The sequence below is a fragment of the Artemia sp. Qi Xiang Cuo genome, chromosome 7, assembly GCF_049724085.1.
Source record: "Artemia sp. Qi Xiang Cuo chromosome 7, ASM4972408v1, whole genome shotgun sequence".
Taxonomy (NCBI): domain Eukaryota; kingdom Metazoa; phylum Arthropoda; class Branchiopoda; order Anostraca; family Artemiidae; genus Artemia; species Artemia sp. Qi Xiang Cuo.
The window spans coordinates 68,440,001-68,458,370 of NC_142800.1; the positions used below are offsets into that span (position 1 = coordinate 68,440,001).

Genomic DNA, 18,370 nt, shown 5'->3' on the forward strand with positions numbered 1-18,370 from the left:
TGTGACAAGGTAAACCACAACCACACACTACTGAAATATTACAACTATTGCATTTAAATGAATTAAATTCAAAATGAAATTTTAAAAATCATGAATATGTAACTGTGACATGGTAAACAAAAAAAAAACACTACTTATAAATTCCGTCTCTTGAATTTAAATGAAAGAAATTCAAAATAAACTTTGGAAAATCAGCATCATGTAACTTTGACACGGTAAACCATAACCATACACTATTGGAATATTCCAACTCTTGCAGTTCAATGTAAGAAATTCTAAATGAACTTTGAAAAATCAGGAAAATGTAACTGTGAGACTGTAAACCACAATCACACACTACTGTAATATTCCAACTCTTGCATTTCAAGGAAGGAAATTTAAAATGAACTTTTAAAAATCCATAAAATTTAACTCTGACAAGGTAAACCACTACCAAACACTCCTGAAATATTCCAACTCTTGCATTTCAATGAAAGAAATTCAAAATGAACTTTGAAAAATCAAGAAAATGTAACTTTGACAAGGTAAACCACGACCAAACACTACTGAAATAGTCCAGATCTATAATAAATACGAAAGTTGAACGAAATGATAAATGAAGAAACAGGCACAAGATCGTGTTACAGGGAACTACACTCCGAAACGCAACACAAAAATACCAACAAAACCATTAAAGCGGAATTCAATAGCCATTATAAATGAGCAGACAAGAGAAACTAACTCTGACAGGGTAAACCACAACGAAACACTAGTGAAATATTACAACTCTTGCATTTCAGCTAAATAAATTAAAACTGAAATTTGAAAAATCAAGAAAATTTAAATGTGACATGGTAAACAACAACCAAACACTACTAAAATATTCCAACTCTTTCATTTCAATGAAAGAAATTCTAAATGAACTTTGAAACATCAATAAAGTGTTAGTGTGACACGGTAAACCACAACGAAACACTACTGAAATATTCCAACTCTTGCATTTCAACGAAAGAAATTCAAAATGAACTTTGAAAAATTAAGAAAATGTAACTCTGACAAGGTAAACCACAACCAAACTTTACTGAAATATTCCAACTCTTGCATTTCAACGAAAAATATTCAAAATAAACTTTGAAAAATCAAGAAAATGTAACTGTGACAAGGTAAACCACAACCAAACACTACTGAAATATTCCAACTCTTGCATTTCGACGAAATAAATTCGAAATGAACATTGAAAAATCAAGAAAATCTAAATTTGACAAGGAAAACCACAACCAAACACTACCAAAATATTCAAACTCTTGCATTTCAACGAAATAAATTCTAAATTAACTATGAAAAATCACGAAAATGTAAGACTGACACGATACACCACTACGAAACTCTACTGAAATATTCCATATCTTATTTTTAAAAGAAAGAAATACAAGACAAAATTTGAAAAATCAAGAAGATGTAATTGGGACAAGGTAAACCACTACCAAACACAACTGAAATATTTCAACTCTTGCATTTCAACGAAGGAAATCCAAAATGAACTTTGAAAAATTATGAAAATGTAACCCTGACAAGGTAAACCACAACCAAACACAACTGAAATATTCCAACTCTTGTATTTCAAAGAGAGAAATTCAAAATAAACTTTGAAAAATCAAGAGAATGTAACTGTGACAAGGTGAACCACAACCAAACACTAGTGAAATATTCCAACTCTTGCATTTCAACGAAATAAATTCAAATGAACTTTGAAAAATAAAGGTAATTTAACTGTGACAAGGTAAACCACAACAAAACACGACTAAAATATTCCAACTCTTGCATTTCAAAGACAGACATTCGAAATAAGCTTTGAAAAATCAAGAAAATGTAACTGTGACACAGTAAACCACAACCAAACACTACTGAAATATTCCAACTCTTGCATTTCAACGAAAGAAATTCAAAATGAACTTTGAAAAATAAAGAAAATGTAACTGTGACAAGGTAATCCATAACCAAACACTACTGAAATATTCCAAATCTTTCATTTCAACGAAAGAAATTCAAAATGAACTTTGAAAAAACATGAAAATGTAACTGAGACAAGGTACAACACAGCCAATCACATCTCAAAAATTCAAACTCTTGAATATCAAAGAAATAAATTCAAAATGAACTTTTAAAAATCAATAAAATGTAACTGTGACAAGGTAAACCACAACGAAACACATCTGAAATAATCCAACTCGTGCATTTCAACGAAATAAATTCAAAAATGAACTTCGATAAATCAATATAATGTAGTTGTGATAAGTTAAACAACGACAACCCACTCTTGAAACATACCAACTCTTGCATTTCAAAGTAAGAAATTAAAAATGAATTTTTAAAAATTATGTTACTGTAACTGTGACAAGGTAAACCACATACAAACACAACTAAAATATTTCAACTCTTTCATTTCAACAAAAAAAATTCGAAATAAACATTGATAAATAACGGGAATGTAACTTTGACAGGTTAAACTACAACATAAAACTACTGAACTATTACAACTCTTGCATTTCAAAAAAAGATATTCAAAATGAACTATGAAAATTTAAGTTAATGTAACTTTGACAGGGTAAACTATAACAACACACTAATTAAATATTCCAGCTCTTTCATTTCAACGAAATAAATTAAAAATTAACATTTAAAAATCAATTAAATATATCTTTGATAATGTAACACAAAAAAATAAACTAATTAAATATTCCAACTCTTTAATTTAAATGAAATAAATTCAAATTGAAATTTGAAACATCATGAAAATTTAACTGTGACAAGGTAAACCACAACCAAACACTACTGAAATATTCCAACTCTTGCATTTCAATATAAGAAATTCAAAATGAACTTTGAAAAATCAGCAAAATGTAACTCTGACAAGGTAAACCATAAACAAACACTACTGAAATATTCCAACTCTTGCATTACAAAAAAAGAACTTCTATATGAACTTTTAAAAATCAAGAAAATGTAACTGTGACACGGTAAACCACAACCAAACACTACTGAAATATTCCAACTCTTGCATTTCAAGGAAGGAAATTCAAAATAAACTTTGAAAAATCAAGAAAATGTAACTGTGACAAGGTAAAACATAGCAAAACACATCTTAAATATTCCAACTCTTGCATTTCAATGAAAGAAATTCAAATGAGAATATAAAAAACCAGAAAATGTAAAAGGGAAACTTTAAAACACGATAACACAATGGATAAATATTCCAAATATTGCAATTCAAAGAAAAAAATTCCAATTTATATTTGGATTTTTATGGAAATTTAGCAGATTCTCTGTAAACCTCATCCGCCCACTGCTGAAATAGTACAAATCGAGCAATTATGCGAGGGATATACGAAATGTACTTTTAACAAATCTGTGGAAGAAACTGTGATAATGTCATATCCAATATCACCATACTGAAATATTCACAAACTGGATTATATCCGTAAGAAATTCAAAATGAAATTTTATAAATACAGAGGATATAACACTGAAATGTTAAAACACAAACAAAAGAAAAATTCAAACTCTAGCATTTCAATGAAAGAAATACAAAATGAACTTTGAAAAATCAAGAAAATGTAACTGTGACAAGGTAAACCACAACCAAACACTACTTAAATATTCCAACTCTTTCATTTCAAAGAAAGAAATTCAAAATTAAATTTGTAAAATCAATAAAATTTAACTTTTACATTGTAAACCAATAGAAAAAAATACTTAAATATTCCAAATCTTGCATTTCAACTAAGGAAATTCAAAATGAACTTTGAAAAATCAGACCTTTGGAGGGGGGAGGGGCCGGGGGGAGGGGGTCGTTCTGTGTCTCAATGCACAAAAAAAGTATAAAAAATGGGGGATGGAACGGGAGGGGAGGAGGGGAGGGGGAGGAGGAGGAGGGAGGAGGAGGAGGGGAGGAGGAGGAGGGGAGGGGGAGGAGGGGAAGGGAAGGGGGAGGAGGGAGGAGATGGAGGGAGAGGGGCCCCTTTGGGGGGCCAAAGGGGGGAGGGGCCCTTTGGGCCCCGGGGGCCTTTGTGGCACAGGGAGGGCCTTTGGGGGTCCGGGGGGACAGTTGGGGGCCTGGGGGACATTTGGGGACCGGTGGAGGGCCTTTGGGAGACCGTTGGTCCTTTGGGAGCTCGATGGGCCTTTGGGGGGCCCGGGGATGGCCTTTGGAGGTCTGGGTGGGCCTTTGGGGGCGCCGGTGGCCCTTTGGGAGCGGGGGGGGCCTTTGAGGACGGGGGGCTTCCTTGGGGGTTGGGGTAGGAGGATTGTAACCCTTTGGGGTTGGGTTAGAGGACCTCACAAAACTGTTCAAATTAAACTTGTTTATTATAACGACCACAGAGTTTCACCATTAAATTCTCTTCTAAAATCTCTTCAAAAATCATCTTTTAAAATGTCTCTAACTGTTTCGCCGAAATAGTTCCATAACCTGTCTAAAACAGTTTCGCCCAAATAATCCCTAACCGTAATTCAGCGTGTTCCTTTTGTTTTTGGCATCTCTGCGCTAATGCATTTCAAATTAATAAGAAACCTGATTCCCGCGCTAAAACAATTCATCGCTAAGATGTTTCTTGGAGAATTGTTTCCATGGCCTTTGGCTTTTAATATCCTTTGGAGTTCGACCAAAAGCGTTGTTTCCGAGGCAAAGACATTAAAGACTTGGATCTATTCCTGGAGAATCTTTTCTATGCGAAAATTTTTATAGTCTGACAGATGATGTCATTGGTTGATTGATCTGTCACGAAAGGGGAAATTAATTTGTTGTTTCTAAGGGGAATTATTGATTCACGATAGGTGAATTGAGGTCGACAGCACAGGTGTTTGACATTCACTGAGAGCGTGCACTTGCCCAAAACAACAACAAATAAATCGACCTTGGAAAAAGAGGTCATTGACCCCATTAACAACGTGTTCTCCCTAGGGACTCTAGGCCCATATTTGGTGCCCCGTTCTGAGTTATAGGGTCACTTCTACTAATAGTAACTAAAACTCCAAGAAAACGGAATTTTGATACCAGTAGATACATCAAAAGAATCGGATTTTCATGCTGATTTCAGATATTCATCAAGTTACATCAAGTTTACATGTTCCATGTTACATACATCAAGTTACATACAATATTTCGTCAAGTTTAGTATTACCCATCAAAAGTTACGAACCTCAAAAAATTTTCTCTTATTTTTGAAAAAAGGGGGAAGCTCCCTCTAAAATTGATTGAATTTTAATGAAAATCGAACCATAATATTCATCGTATCAGTGAACCCTACTGTAGAGGTTTCAAACTCCTGCAAAATGTGGAATTCTGCATTTTTTGCCAAAAGAAAGATCACGGATGCGTGTTTATTTTTATTTTTTTTCCCTGGGGTGATCGTAACGATCCAGTGGTCATAAGATATTCCAAGAGGGCTCATTTGAGCAGAAATTAAAAGTTTTAGTGTCCTTTTTAAGTAGCCAAAAAAATTGGAGGGCAACTAGACCCCCTCCCACGCTCATTTTTTCTACAGTCACCTGATCAAATGTTTTGAGATAGCCATTTTGTTCAGCATAGTCGACAACCTAATAAATATGTCTTTGAGGAGGACTTAATCCCCTACAGTCCCCGGGGGAAGGGCTCCAAGTTATGACCTTTGCCCATTATTTACATATAGTATATGTTACTTGGAAGTACGCTGACGTTTTTAGGAGGGATTTCTTCTGGTCAGAAGGGGAGTACGCGGGAGGATCTTTCCATGGAGGATGTTGTCATGGGGAAGGGACATTTTTATTACGGGGGCCACCGGATATCCCAGCATTATTTAAAGAACGATCAGAAATAATAAAAAAAAGTTTTTTCAACTGAAAGTAAGGAGCAATGTTAAAACTTAAAATGAACAGAAATTATTACGTATATTAGGAGTTCTCCTCCTAGTCAATACCTCATTCTTTACGCTAAAGTTTGTTTTAGTACTTTCAAAAAAGCTATCTATTCTGATTAAACGACCTTTGTGATTCAGGGGTCATTCTTAAGGAATTAGAACAAAATTCGAATTTTAGCGTAAAGAGCGAGGTATTGAATAAGGGGAGAACCCCTCATTTACGTAATAAAAATATACAAATATAGAAGTTCATTACGTAAGTTATTTCGTAAGTTACGTCAGATCAAAATTTCGAGAAAGCCATTTAGCCAAAAAAGTAAAAGTAATATACAAATTTCATTTTAATTATTCATGTACGGTGAGCCAAAATCAAAGCCTCATTAGTTCATAAACACTCAGAAATTAAATAAAAAAACAAGTTTATTTAACTGACAGTAAGGAGCGACATTAAAACTTCAAACGAACAGAAAAGACTCCGTATATGGAAGGGGTTGTGTCATCCTCAACGCCTTGCTATGTAGGTTAAAGTTGTTTATTGTTTTAACAAATAGAATTGCTACAAAGATTCAAACTTTAGCGCAAAGTGCAAGGCGTTGAGGAGGGGGCAGTCCCTTCCATATACGGAATAATTTCTGCTCGTTTCAAATTTTAATGTCGCTCCTTACTTTCAATAAAAAAACTTGTTTTTTATTCAATTGTTATCAGAAAACAGATCTCATGGGATTTTGTAAGATCCTTGTGCTTTTTTGGCTCCAGTTAACGCGTTAAATTTGAAATTCGATTTCATTCAAAGTAATTATTTCATGAATTTTGTTTCTTGAATTGTCTTGAAATTTATCTTCTTGAATTTTGAGACATTCAAAGTGAGAATTTCAGACCAGTTATTTTTTTGTGATTTCAGGAAAGAAAAGAAAAATATATCCTAAAAAAGGACGATACAAAGAATCAATGGAAATCCTAAAAGACGGTTCCTAATCTCATACCAAAGATTACAACAAAACGAGAATATGAAAAAACGGCAAGGTTTGTTAATAAGACAGTTAAAAAGAAATTGTACTAACAATCAAAGATCAAATAATTCTACTTCAAAATCGAAAGGCCTTACCATCGGGGGAGGGGGGACTTAGCTTGAACCAACTTATAAAAAAGGTGAAAAAAATATGAAAAAAGCAAGACAAATAAGAGACCTATCAATTGGTGTCAGTCCAAGAAAATTTTTGATTGGGGGGGGGGGTTAAATTTACTGTTTGATATCCACAAAGAGGGCTAAATTGATCGTTTTCCCCTTTTTTCTCTGAACATACCTAGCCAGTGTCAAGATCGACCACTTTTCATGTATTTAAGCCAAAATTAAAGCTGTTGTGCCGGATGCAATTTACATTCACTGCCATGCTCATAGACTCAACCTTGTGTTGAGTGATTGCATTTAGAACTTGAGACGAATTGCAACTTTCTTCTCCATTCTTCATGAGCTGTATTCTTTTATCACGAATAACAATACAAGCTACCAACAGTTGGTTAATGCTCAGAAAGCCACTGGCATAACTGTTCTTCAGCTGGAGAAATCATAAACTACAAAATTGGCAAACTGATATTGATCAGTGAACAAAGTACTGAGTAGATACAACTGTATTTTGGTCGTTGCATCAATTATAAAAACATATTGTGACGGGGAATAGACAGCTCAGGCCCACGGACTCGCAATCAGTCTCCAGACACTTGAATTTGAATTTACATCCTGTCTAGCAGAATCTTTTTTTTTTACCACAACCTCTGTGTTTGAGGCCACGACCTCTGTGTTTGAGGCCACGACCTCGGGAGAGGTCTACCACCTCTGCAGGTGGTAGACCTAGTTTTTCGACTCTAGGCCAAAAGATCTCTTAGAACTTCACGATTGTTTGAAGGCAATATCGATAGCGTATTCTGAAGTTTTTAAAATTATACTAATCTTCATTACTCTGCCTATCGCAACGGCTAGTAATGAGATTCTTTTCTACACTAAGCCTGATTAAAACTTATTTAAGATCTACAATGGGCGATGAAAGGCTCAGCGATCTGATGTTGATGTTTAGTTAAAAAAAAACTGTGTTAATTCGTGGGATTTCGTGGCTATGGTTGGTATTCTTGGAAAAATAAGACCTCGTCGATTCTCAGTGTTGCAATAAAACTGTGAATTACTTTCCAGTAATTTTAAGCTCTCTGTATTCATCTAAATTCATTAAAAAAACTCTTTTAAATTGCTTCCTTCTATTATTAGTTGATTTTGGGAGAGGCCTATGCTAACCACTGTGAAGGAATGTTGCTCTTAAACAGCTGTGATCAGGCCACTTTAAGGGGCCAACTTAGTTCAGAATGAGATGACGCTGCTGGAAGAAGAACAATATTTTGTTTATTCAAATTATGTTCAGCGCAGCAGCAACCTTTTAAGAAAATCGAAATATATTTTCTTGTGATTTTTATCTATTCTAATCAGCAGTTGTACCAAACCAACTCTGCTCAAGACATCCTCAGGGCTATACTGTGGTGTTTATCCTCCCCCATAGTATAGTGCAGACGGTTTGATATCATCTATTTTCCCTTCTTGTTTTAGTTTTATTTCTGTGTTTAAAGCTTTTTCCAATAGGCGATGATTAGAAGTCCTCCAAAAAAAAAGTCCCCCCAGATCCCAAATCAAATTCCAGTGAAAGTGTCATAGCGAAAGATACCCATCCTGGCTGGTCAAGCACGTTATCTCAAAGTTCTAATGATAGCTCCAATTTGGAGTATAGGACAATGATAAGTGTAGGGGCTAATGTAACCATAGATGACAATGGGTTTCAAGAGGTCCTCTCTAGAAGTTCAAAAAAAAGGACAAAAATCTCCCCAATAGCAAGCATTTCCCCCCTCCCTGCCCAAGATCCTCCCACCAAACATTTAGGAATCTAACTTAAAATTATTACCAATCCCCCAGGAGACATAAAAATGATATCTGCACTAAGAGTTGCAATTTTTAAACTGCTAAAATCAATGTTTTCTCTTAACATTAACCGTGATGGATCTCTGCTAATAGCTGTAGAAGAGCAGAAATCAGCAGATACAATAATTAACCTTAAATCCCTTCTGAATAACCCAATTATTGCATCTAATTGGAACCCAAAACAATCACCAACAAAAATAGTTGTTTACAATGTTCCCCCAGAGATATCTACTCAGGAGTTAAAAGAAGGCCTTTCAGATAGGGCTGGAAACACAATCCCAGTTGAAGATGTTACCCAACTTGGAAAACCCAACTCTAATGGCCTAAAAACTAGTAGATCCTTCTTATTCACACTGAAGGATAAAATTGATATCCCAGAAAAATTATTCCTATTTGGGCAAATCAAACCACACAAGGAATACAAACCTAAGCCTTTTCAGTGTCAGAAGTGTTTCAAACTGGGACACACAACAAACAAATGCAATGAAATTCTCCAAGAGTGTAGTAATTGTAAATCTTTCCATCCTAAAGAGCTGACACCTTGCAATAACACTCAGCCTACATGCATCAATTGCAAAGGCCCACATGAATCTACAAATAAATCATTATGCCCTGCATACAAGAAAAGAGCTCTAACACTCCAAATATCAACAGAGAAGGCCATCCCATACCCCTTTGCAGCAATGGAAGCAAATGCTGCCCAACGATACCAAATAAAGACTGTAATAAAACCAACCAACCCCCCTCAGTCGAATGACCCCACTGCATCAAGTACCCCATATAAAACCCCATCTTCTAGTCAACCTAGCTGAAATCCTTATCAGAAGGAATCCCCACGCCAACAAGCCTTCTGTTCTAGTGAGATGAGGCCAGCCTGGCCCTCCCTCCCAAGAAGAAACAAACCAGAAACACTACCAGGAATCAATCCCTTAACCAACAAACAGGATGCACTACCAAAAATGCAATCCCCAAATATATGCTTATTCATTCAAAACTGTAATGCAGTTCAGGGCATGAACATACATCCACTACAGAAAACAAAAATTATTGCAGAATTGGCAAAAATCTACATCCCAGATGATATGCTCATTCAAGCAAAAAAAGATCTTGCTTTACTGTTAACAAAGCTGAACATTGATACACAGTCATATGAAGAATAAATCAACAACATAACATTTATCAATACTCCAATGGAATGTAAGATCACTCACAGAAAATAAGCTAAATGAACTAATATCATTTATGAATAATAATTCAATTAATATTGCTTGCCTCCAGGAAACTCATTTAACCCAAAATCAACAAATTAAGTCTCTGGGATATACTATTCTGAGAAAGGATAGATCTTCAGAGAGAAAAGGAGGTGGTGTAGCTTTATTAGTTAATAATAATATAAAATTTTGTGGCATCAATTTTCCAGATTTTGAAAATGATGTTGATGTAATTGGTATAAGTGTTTGGCTGAATAATTTAAAAACCTACATAATAAGCTTTTATAACCCTAATGGCCAAACTACAGATGCCAAGGATTTCTTTAATTATATAAATAATTCTAATATGTTAAAAAATATCATTATTTGTGGTGATTTCAATGCCCACAGCCTTTTGTGGGGGAATAAACCTGCAAATAAAGCTGGTAAATTTATTGAGCATATGACTTCAAATAATAATGAATTAGTTGTTGCTACCCCTCCAAACCTGAATACTTATTTCAACCCCAAAAGTGGCAATTTCTCCACAATTGACCTACAAATTGTGTCTTTAAATTTTTTGAACAAAATTTACATAAATAAAATTGATAGTCTATGTACAGACCACTTTGCTATAGTTTGCTCCCTAAATGAACCTGCTGAAACTTTATCTCATACATCCAAATATATCAACACTAAAGCAAATTGGTCTATTTTCCAAAATAAGCTAAATGATGAAATTACAAGTTTCACCATAAGTTCATGCATTTCTAACACAACAGTTGACACACATGCTGAAGCGTTGACATATTTACTAATAAATACAGCTAATCATGCTACCCCCAGGACAACACATAAGAAAACAGTCCATAAACAAATTCCTAAAGTATGGTGGAAAAATGAGTGCCTAAATAAATGGAGGATAAAAAAGGCAGCTAGGAAAGAATTCATAAATAAACAAACACCTACTACATATTTAAAAAAATTACAAGCAGAATCTAATCTAAAAAGGACTATAATAGATGCTAAATATAAATACTGGAATAATTTTGCAAATAATCTCTCCAGAGAAACAAATGAGCCAATTATACATAAAGTCATAAGCCACATATGTGGAAAAAAGACTTCTCCCAACCCACTCCTGTATGAGCTTATACATAATAATACACATTATGACAATGATAATGAAAAGGCTAACCTATTTGCAACTCTTTTTGTTAATAAGCTAACATCAAATAATCAAAGCAAACTGTCCACAATTCCTATGAACCTTAGTTACCAACCACGCCCAGGATCCGAGTACATAACTAATCCATTTTCAATCCAGGAATTGAATAATGCAATACATCATATTAGGTCCAAAACTAGCAGTAGCTATGACAATATACACCCTACATGGATAAAGAATCTCACACCTTCATACAAACAAGAACTGCTAAATTGTTATAATCACGCTTGGGCATCTTCTAGGTTCCCCAATATATGGAAATGTTCGTCCCTCCTACCAATCCTAAACAAAAATAAACCAAAAGATAACCCTGAGTCTTATAGGCCCATAATGATTACACCTGTGATGGGGAAAATAATGGAGAAAATGATTTATCACAGACTCCTCTGGTTTGTTGAGAAAAATAACATGATCCCACACACTCAAACTGGATTCAGGAAATACCACTCCTCAACAGATGCTTTCATTTTGCTAACAAATGCAATAAATGAATCTTTCTCAAAAAATAATATCCTAGTGGCAGCTTTCCTAGATTTTGAAGGAGCTTATGACAATGTGAACCACCAAATCCTTTTAAATAAACTTGCAAACCTCGGAGTACCTCCTAAGCTAGTATCCTTTATTAAATCCTTCATAGAAGTGCGAAGTTTCATTGTTTGTGTTGGTTCAGCCTCTTCACCCCAAAAGACAATTTCCAAAGGCCTACCTCAGGGAGCAGTCCTCAGTTGCCTCCTTTTTGCCCTATATCTCTGGGACATGAACCTACCCCACACGAATCTACAATATGCTGATGATCTGGTGCTATGGTCATCTGGCAACACCTTTCAGATAGCACAGTCAAATCTGCAAAAGTCACTTTTCCAGTTTGAAAAATTCTCTCAACATTCAGATTTACCCATTGCACCCACCAAGTCAAAAATAATCCAATTTCACCGGAAGCGAAACCATGTTAATGCAAAACTAACTCTAAATAAAACAACTATTCCAGAAGATAATAATATTAATTACCTAGGTCTCATGCTTGACCAAAAACTTAATTTCCACCTCCACATTTCAAACACAATAAAAAAATGTTATAGAAAAGCAAATATACTAAAAAGACTTCTTTCCACACCCTGGGGTTGTAAGGAGAAAACCTTACTCCAGTTTTATAAATCACATATAAGACCCCATATTGACTATGGGCTCATTGTCTATGGTGCATGTGCAAAGACCCAGATGCAAAAAATTGAAACAACACAAAATGATATAATACGTCTCATATTTGGTCTTAGGAAACCCACAAGCACCAAGTTTCTGCTTATGGAGAGTGGATTAACAACAATAAGGGAGAGACGTAGCTTTCTCTTGATAAAACATCTTACGAAAATTGAATCAAATAGCTCACACACATTACATAATTGGTTAAGAAATCCAGTCATGTATAGAGGTATTGCAGATGAGTATGCCAATATTCAACAGAAGTTTCCTGTACCAGCAAAATCTATTGCACCTACTTTCCCCCAATCCCCTCCATGGACTTGGTCATTTCCCATAATAAATACTGAATTTTCAAAATGGAATAAAGATTTAACCCCCATTGCTTTTGTCCAGAAAAAATTTGCAGAACTTAATACAATTACCTATAAAAATCACTTCCAAATATTTGTTGATGGGTCAAAAATGGATGAGAAAGTTGCAAGTGGTGTTTTTCTTCCTCATCTGAAAATTGCAATGGGAGAGAGATTATTTAATAATTTATCTATAATGTCTGCTGAGTTAAATGCCATAATCATGGCATTAGAACACCTTAAGCAAAACCAACCTTTGATTGCAAATTTGAATAATATTATCATCTATTCCGACTCTTTATCAAGCCTTGAGTTACTGGCCTCAGCTCCTCAATATAAGTTGGACATTGACGCTTATCATTGTCTCAGTACTATTGATAATCTTGCTTCAAGTGGCATAAAAACTTACTTTCAGTACATTCCTAGCCACTCTGGCATAAGTGGTAATCATCAGGTTGATGAAATAGCAAAAACTGCTGTAAATATTGACCAGCCAAGTGGGAGACCAATCCCAATTAGAGATATTTACCGATGGAGGTTATGAGATATTAATTTTAATAAGATTAATCCTATCCTTTCCCCCTTTCCCAATAAGTATCTTTCCAAAATTTATAATAGAATACGTTCTGGAACAAATGGACTAAATTTCCTTCATTCTCATATAAGCTTTCTAATTCAAGTGGTTCATTTCCCCTGTCCCCTCTTTGCAGGCATTGTAATATGAATAATGAAACAATTGACCATTGCCTATTTGAATGTAATATGCTGACGTCTGCACAACATACCTTGCTTTGTAAACTGTTAAAATACTTCAAACACCACAAAATCCCACTATCAGCCAAGAGCCTAGCCAACTGCACCTGCACACAGAGCATAGAAATCGACATCTATCATCTTATATTTGAACTCCTAGAGTCGAAAGATCTGCTGAAAGATATCGGAATATATCTAATAAATATGAGGCAATCAAGCCAGTAGCTCTGTAGCCCACAGAGTGAAGCAAAAGGAAAAGGGCTAAATAGTTATACTGAAAAGCCCGCCTGCTGTTAAATAGAAGAAGAAGAAGTTCATCTTTAATATTACGTTGAGAATTATGTTAAGTGTACGGGGGACCCCTTCAACTCCCTGTCATGTATACTTAAGTTTAGTTTTTGCGAAAAAACACATCATAAACAAAGGTTTACGAATAGGGAATTAAGTTTCATAACAAAATAGGATTCTCCTAAATAAATATTTCCCATTCTTCTACTCTCTCTCTCCCATCAAATCTCCCCACTTTACACTTAAGATGAACTTTCTATCACAATTCTCAAAAACAAAGGGATGTAATAATCCAAATCTACTCGAAATCTGCGTCTTAAGTTTTCCCATATAAGTGGAATTTCGTGGTAAAATTATTATCAAGATAACATCCTGTTTGTGCAAATTTTCTTACGTTAAATAGCAAACAAATTTAAATTCATGAACTGTGCATCCTTAGAATCAGCATACAACCAGATTCTAAAGACGTACGTATATATTGTTATCGAAATTATATTTTTTTAAGGTTTCAAGCTTCATTGACAAGAGTCGCTCTTTAATCACCATTTATTTCCATTTTCTGGCAAGAAATCGCTAATTTTAATTTCTTCTTTTTAAAATTCTTTTATATGTGGCTGACGATTATAGCTGACGTAAAAACGCGTCGTCTGTAGGTTTATTACAAATTTAAATTTAATTCTTGTTAAAGAGGAATCAAATTTGATTTTGCAGATTCTGAGAAACTCTAACATGAAACAATACGATGTAGACTTACGGATGCTTAGAATATGAGTTACTTGGTGACTGAGCCAAAACTTATATTTCTAGGGGATTTCTATGGAGTTTCTAAGAAGTTTGCGTTAGCTAAAACAGTGGCGGATCCTGGGGGTCGGGGGACCCCCCCCCCCCCAGATTTTTTATGAAGCCCTGATTTCGTTTTTTCTTATTTATAATCTTTTTTTGAATTAATTTGTCAATTTGGTCTAATATTGGCACATTTGTCACATTTCGCCTCCTCCTCAAGATTTTGTTCATTGGCGCCCTTGTCATATTGGGCCTCCCCAAGATTTTGCTCTTGATCTGCCCCTGTTCTCAAACACTGTTCTTACCTACTTCCGAGTTACCACATACAATTTTAGCTTCTGGCATTTTGTCTTTCAGTAATAGCAATGACTCCATTGAGCTTGGCCTATACCAAGTCACACGTTTACCTATAATCTGTATATTTTGTAGATCCAAAGAAGATTCCACCTGAAAGACAAGAAATTGGAGTTATGTTAGTATCTAATATGTCTTATTGAACAATTAAATGCAGTAAAAAGGTAAAATGGAATCGACTTTAGTATATATATATATATATATATATATATATATATATATATATATATATATATATATATATATATATATATATATATATATATATATATATATATATATATATATATATATATATATATATATATATATATATATATATATATATATATATATATATATATATATATATATATATATATATATATATATATATATATATATATATATATATATATATATATATATATATATATATATATATATATATATAGATATATATATATATATATATATATATATATATATATATATATATATATATATATATATATATATATATATATATATATATATATATATATATATATATATATATATATATATATATATATATATATATATATATATATATATATATATATATATATATATATATATATATATATATATATATATATATATATATATATATATATATATATACATATATATATATATATATATATATATATATATATATATATATATATATATATATATATATATATATATATATATATATATATATATATATATATATATGTATATATATCTAGCCTAGACGATCTAGATAGGTCAGAAGTTTGAGAAAATTCATTAAGACCCTTAATTTTGGAAAAAAAATATATGGTGACGTCATTTTTATATACATCAGTATTGCAATGACGTTGCCGCAGTTATGTGGAACAATTTGAGATTTTCATGCATGGAAAACTTTACAATAAATTGTTTAAAGAGCAAAAAATGGTAATTGCATAAATATTCAAATACCTTAAAAACGAAAACCAAAAGTGTGAAGCTTATTGCGTAAAGAGAAAAAAACTGTTAATTGCAAAAATATACGTATATATTTTGACAATGGATTACAATAATTCAAATACCTTAAAATAGAAAACCAAAAGTTTGAAGCTTAGTAGAAATTGTTGTTAGAAAAACATCTTTACTAGATTTGTTTTGTTATATATATAATCAATGTCTTTTTAAGACACGAAAAAAAAATTAAAATTTTTTAACTTCATTTCAGAATCACTGAAGTTATTATCAGAGAATACATTTTAATGTTTTAATTCAAACTAGAAAAATACCTCAACATTTAAAAATTAGTTTTTTTTTGTTAGATAAAATCAACTCGCTATGTGATCGAGCTTACAGGTTTGAACGCAGCAAGTTATATTATCTCAGTAGGAAGGCCCAAAAATCAAAAATTTGCAACTATTACAAACGATGATTCTCTATTCTGACAAGGGATTACAACAATTCAAAAACCGTAAAAAAGAAAACCAAAAGTTTTAAGCTTAGTATACATCGTTGTTAGCTTCAATATTCAAATAACTTTGAAAAGACACAGTATGAAAAGACATTAAATTGCGTAAAGAGCAATAAACTGGTAATTGCAAAAATATTTGTTTGCATGTTAACAAGGGATTAGAGCAATTCAAAAACCTTAAAAAGAAACCTCATTGAACGCAACCAGTTATGTAATGTCAGTAGGATGGCCCAAAAAACGAAAATTTGCAGTTCTTACAAATGATGATTCTCTATTTTGACAAAGTATTACACCAATTCGAAACCTTAAAAAAGAAAAACCAAAAGTTTGAAGCTTAGTAGCCCCTATATTGCTGTTAGAAGGGACTAGCTGCAATAATCAAATATCATTAAGAAGACTCAATATGAAAAGATATTGAATTGTGTAGAGAGCAAAAACCGATAATTGCAAAAATATCTGTATATATCTTAACAAGGGATTACAACAATTCAAAACCTTAATAAAGAAAACCAAAAATTCGAAGTTTAGATGAAATCATGGCTATAAATTAGAGTTGCTTTAATAATAAAATATCTTTGAAAAGACAAAAGCATGAAAAGACATTAAATTGCGTAAAGAGAGAAAAATAGTAATTGCAAAAATATTTGTATATATTTTAACAAGATATTACAACAAAACACTAAGTTTGAAGCTTAGTAGGTATCGTTGTTAGAAATCGGGTTTGCTTTAATAATCAACTATCTTTGAGAAGGCTGCAGTATGGAAAGACAGCAAATTGTCTCAAATTGTCTGCGGAGTTGCTTTAATAATCAAATATCTTTAAAAAGACGGCATTATGAAAATACAGCAAATTTTCTCAAATTGTCTGCGGTTAGAAGACAAGAAACAATGAGACTTCTTGCGGGAGCCCGACAAAACCTACCCTGCTTGGCAACAGTGGATGATCAGAAGACTGGCCTAGTTTACTTCGATCTTTTAGTAGCTTACTCTTCTGCAATTTTCGGCCAATCCTTAACCCAACAACGTCCTTGTTGGCAGAAACCACCCCAAGGATTGATATGTTTTTTGAATGTCTGCCAGAGATTCTTTTCTGCCCACCCGGTCTTCATTTTCATATCGGGAAGGGCTACTGGTAAGAACATCCCTGGTTTTTGCTCCAGGTGGTCATCATAGTGTGTGCTCCAGGAATTTCAGTCGTCGTTGTTTAATGATTGTCAGAAAGGGGTCTTTCTGGGCAAAGCGTTTTGAACCTCTGCGTTTGAGATACGAGACTATCGGGTGACTCGTAGTAGGCAGCAAGTTTTATTTTACCAGAAGCTTATCTATGTCAAGGACCTGGCCACTAAGTGTCCTAAAATAAATACTTCAAAGCTACCCTACTTCTAGTGGGGTGTAGAAATCCCTAAATTAGCCATTTACTTTTAGTCGCACTATTTCTTGTCTGAGGCAAGCCTTAAAATTCACTAGGTTAGCTGTACCTTATCAAATGAGCTTTTATTTATTATGACTTTGATTCAAATAAATATCAGAGAACCATTTCTGTACTTTAGTGCTGTATCATCAACCTATTCAAATCACGGAGTAACTAGCATTAAAAATTAGCTTTCAAAACCAGCTATAGCTTAGTTATATTTTCTGACATGTCTCTTTGCTTAACTACTAAAAAAAAAGTGGCAAACAAAACACTTTTCACAAAACCACTGTTATGTTATTTGTCTGATGAAATCCCAATTTGCCTAGGGGAAAGAATTATCTAACAAATTATTTTTTACGTCCCCTTTAACCAACATCAACCCCCTAGGCCCCGTTTAAATTCAGGTACAGGCTAGTATTAATTGGTGAATAAGATTAACAAGGATCCTTCATTTTCTTTTTTTCATTAATGTTACCTTGTCACTAGCATAACTAAAAGGACTATACGGGATGA

At 33.5% G+C, this 18,370-nt stretch overlaps 1 protein-coding gene across 3 annotated transcripts in view; it reads right to left on the reverse strand.

Annotated features, from left to right (window-relative positions):
• The window catches only part of LOC148950634 (xanthine dehydrogenase/oxidase-like), a 380,805-nt gene that overhangs the window by 255,654 nt on the left and 106,781 nt on the right, over positions 1 to 18,370 (reverse strand). For all 3 annotated transcript variants that reach the window (XM_089092522.1, XM_089092520.1, XM_089092521.1), the window contains one exon: positions 14,927 to 15,068. In XM_089092522.1, the coding sequence (XP_088948648.1) occupies positions 14,927 to 15,068 (142 nt within the window). The remainder of the gene's footprint in view (positions 1 to 14,926; positions 15,069 to 18,370) is intronic.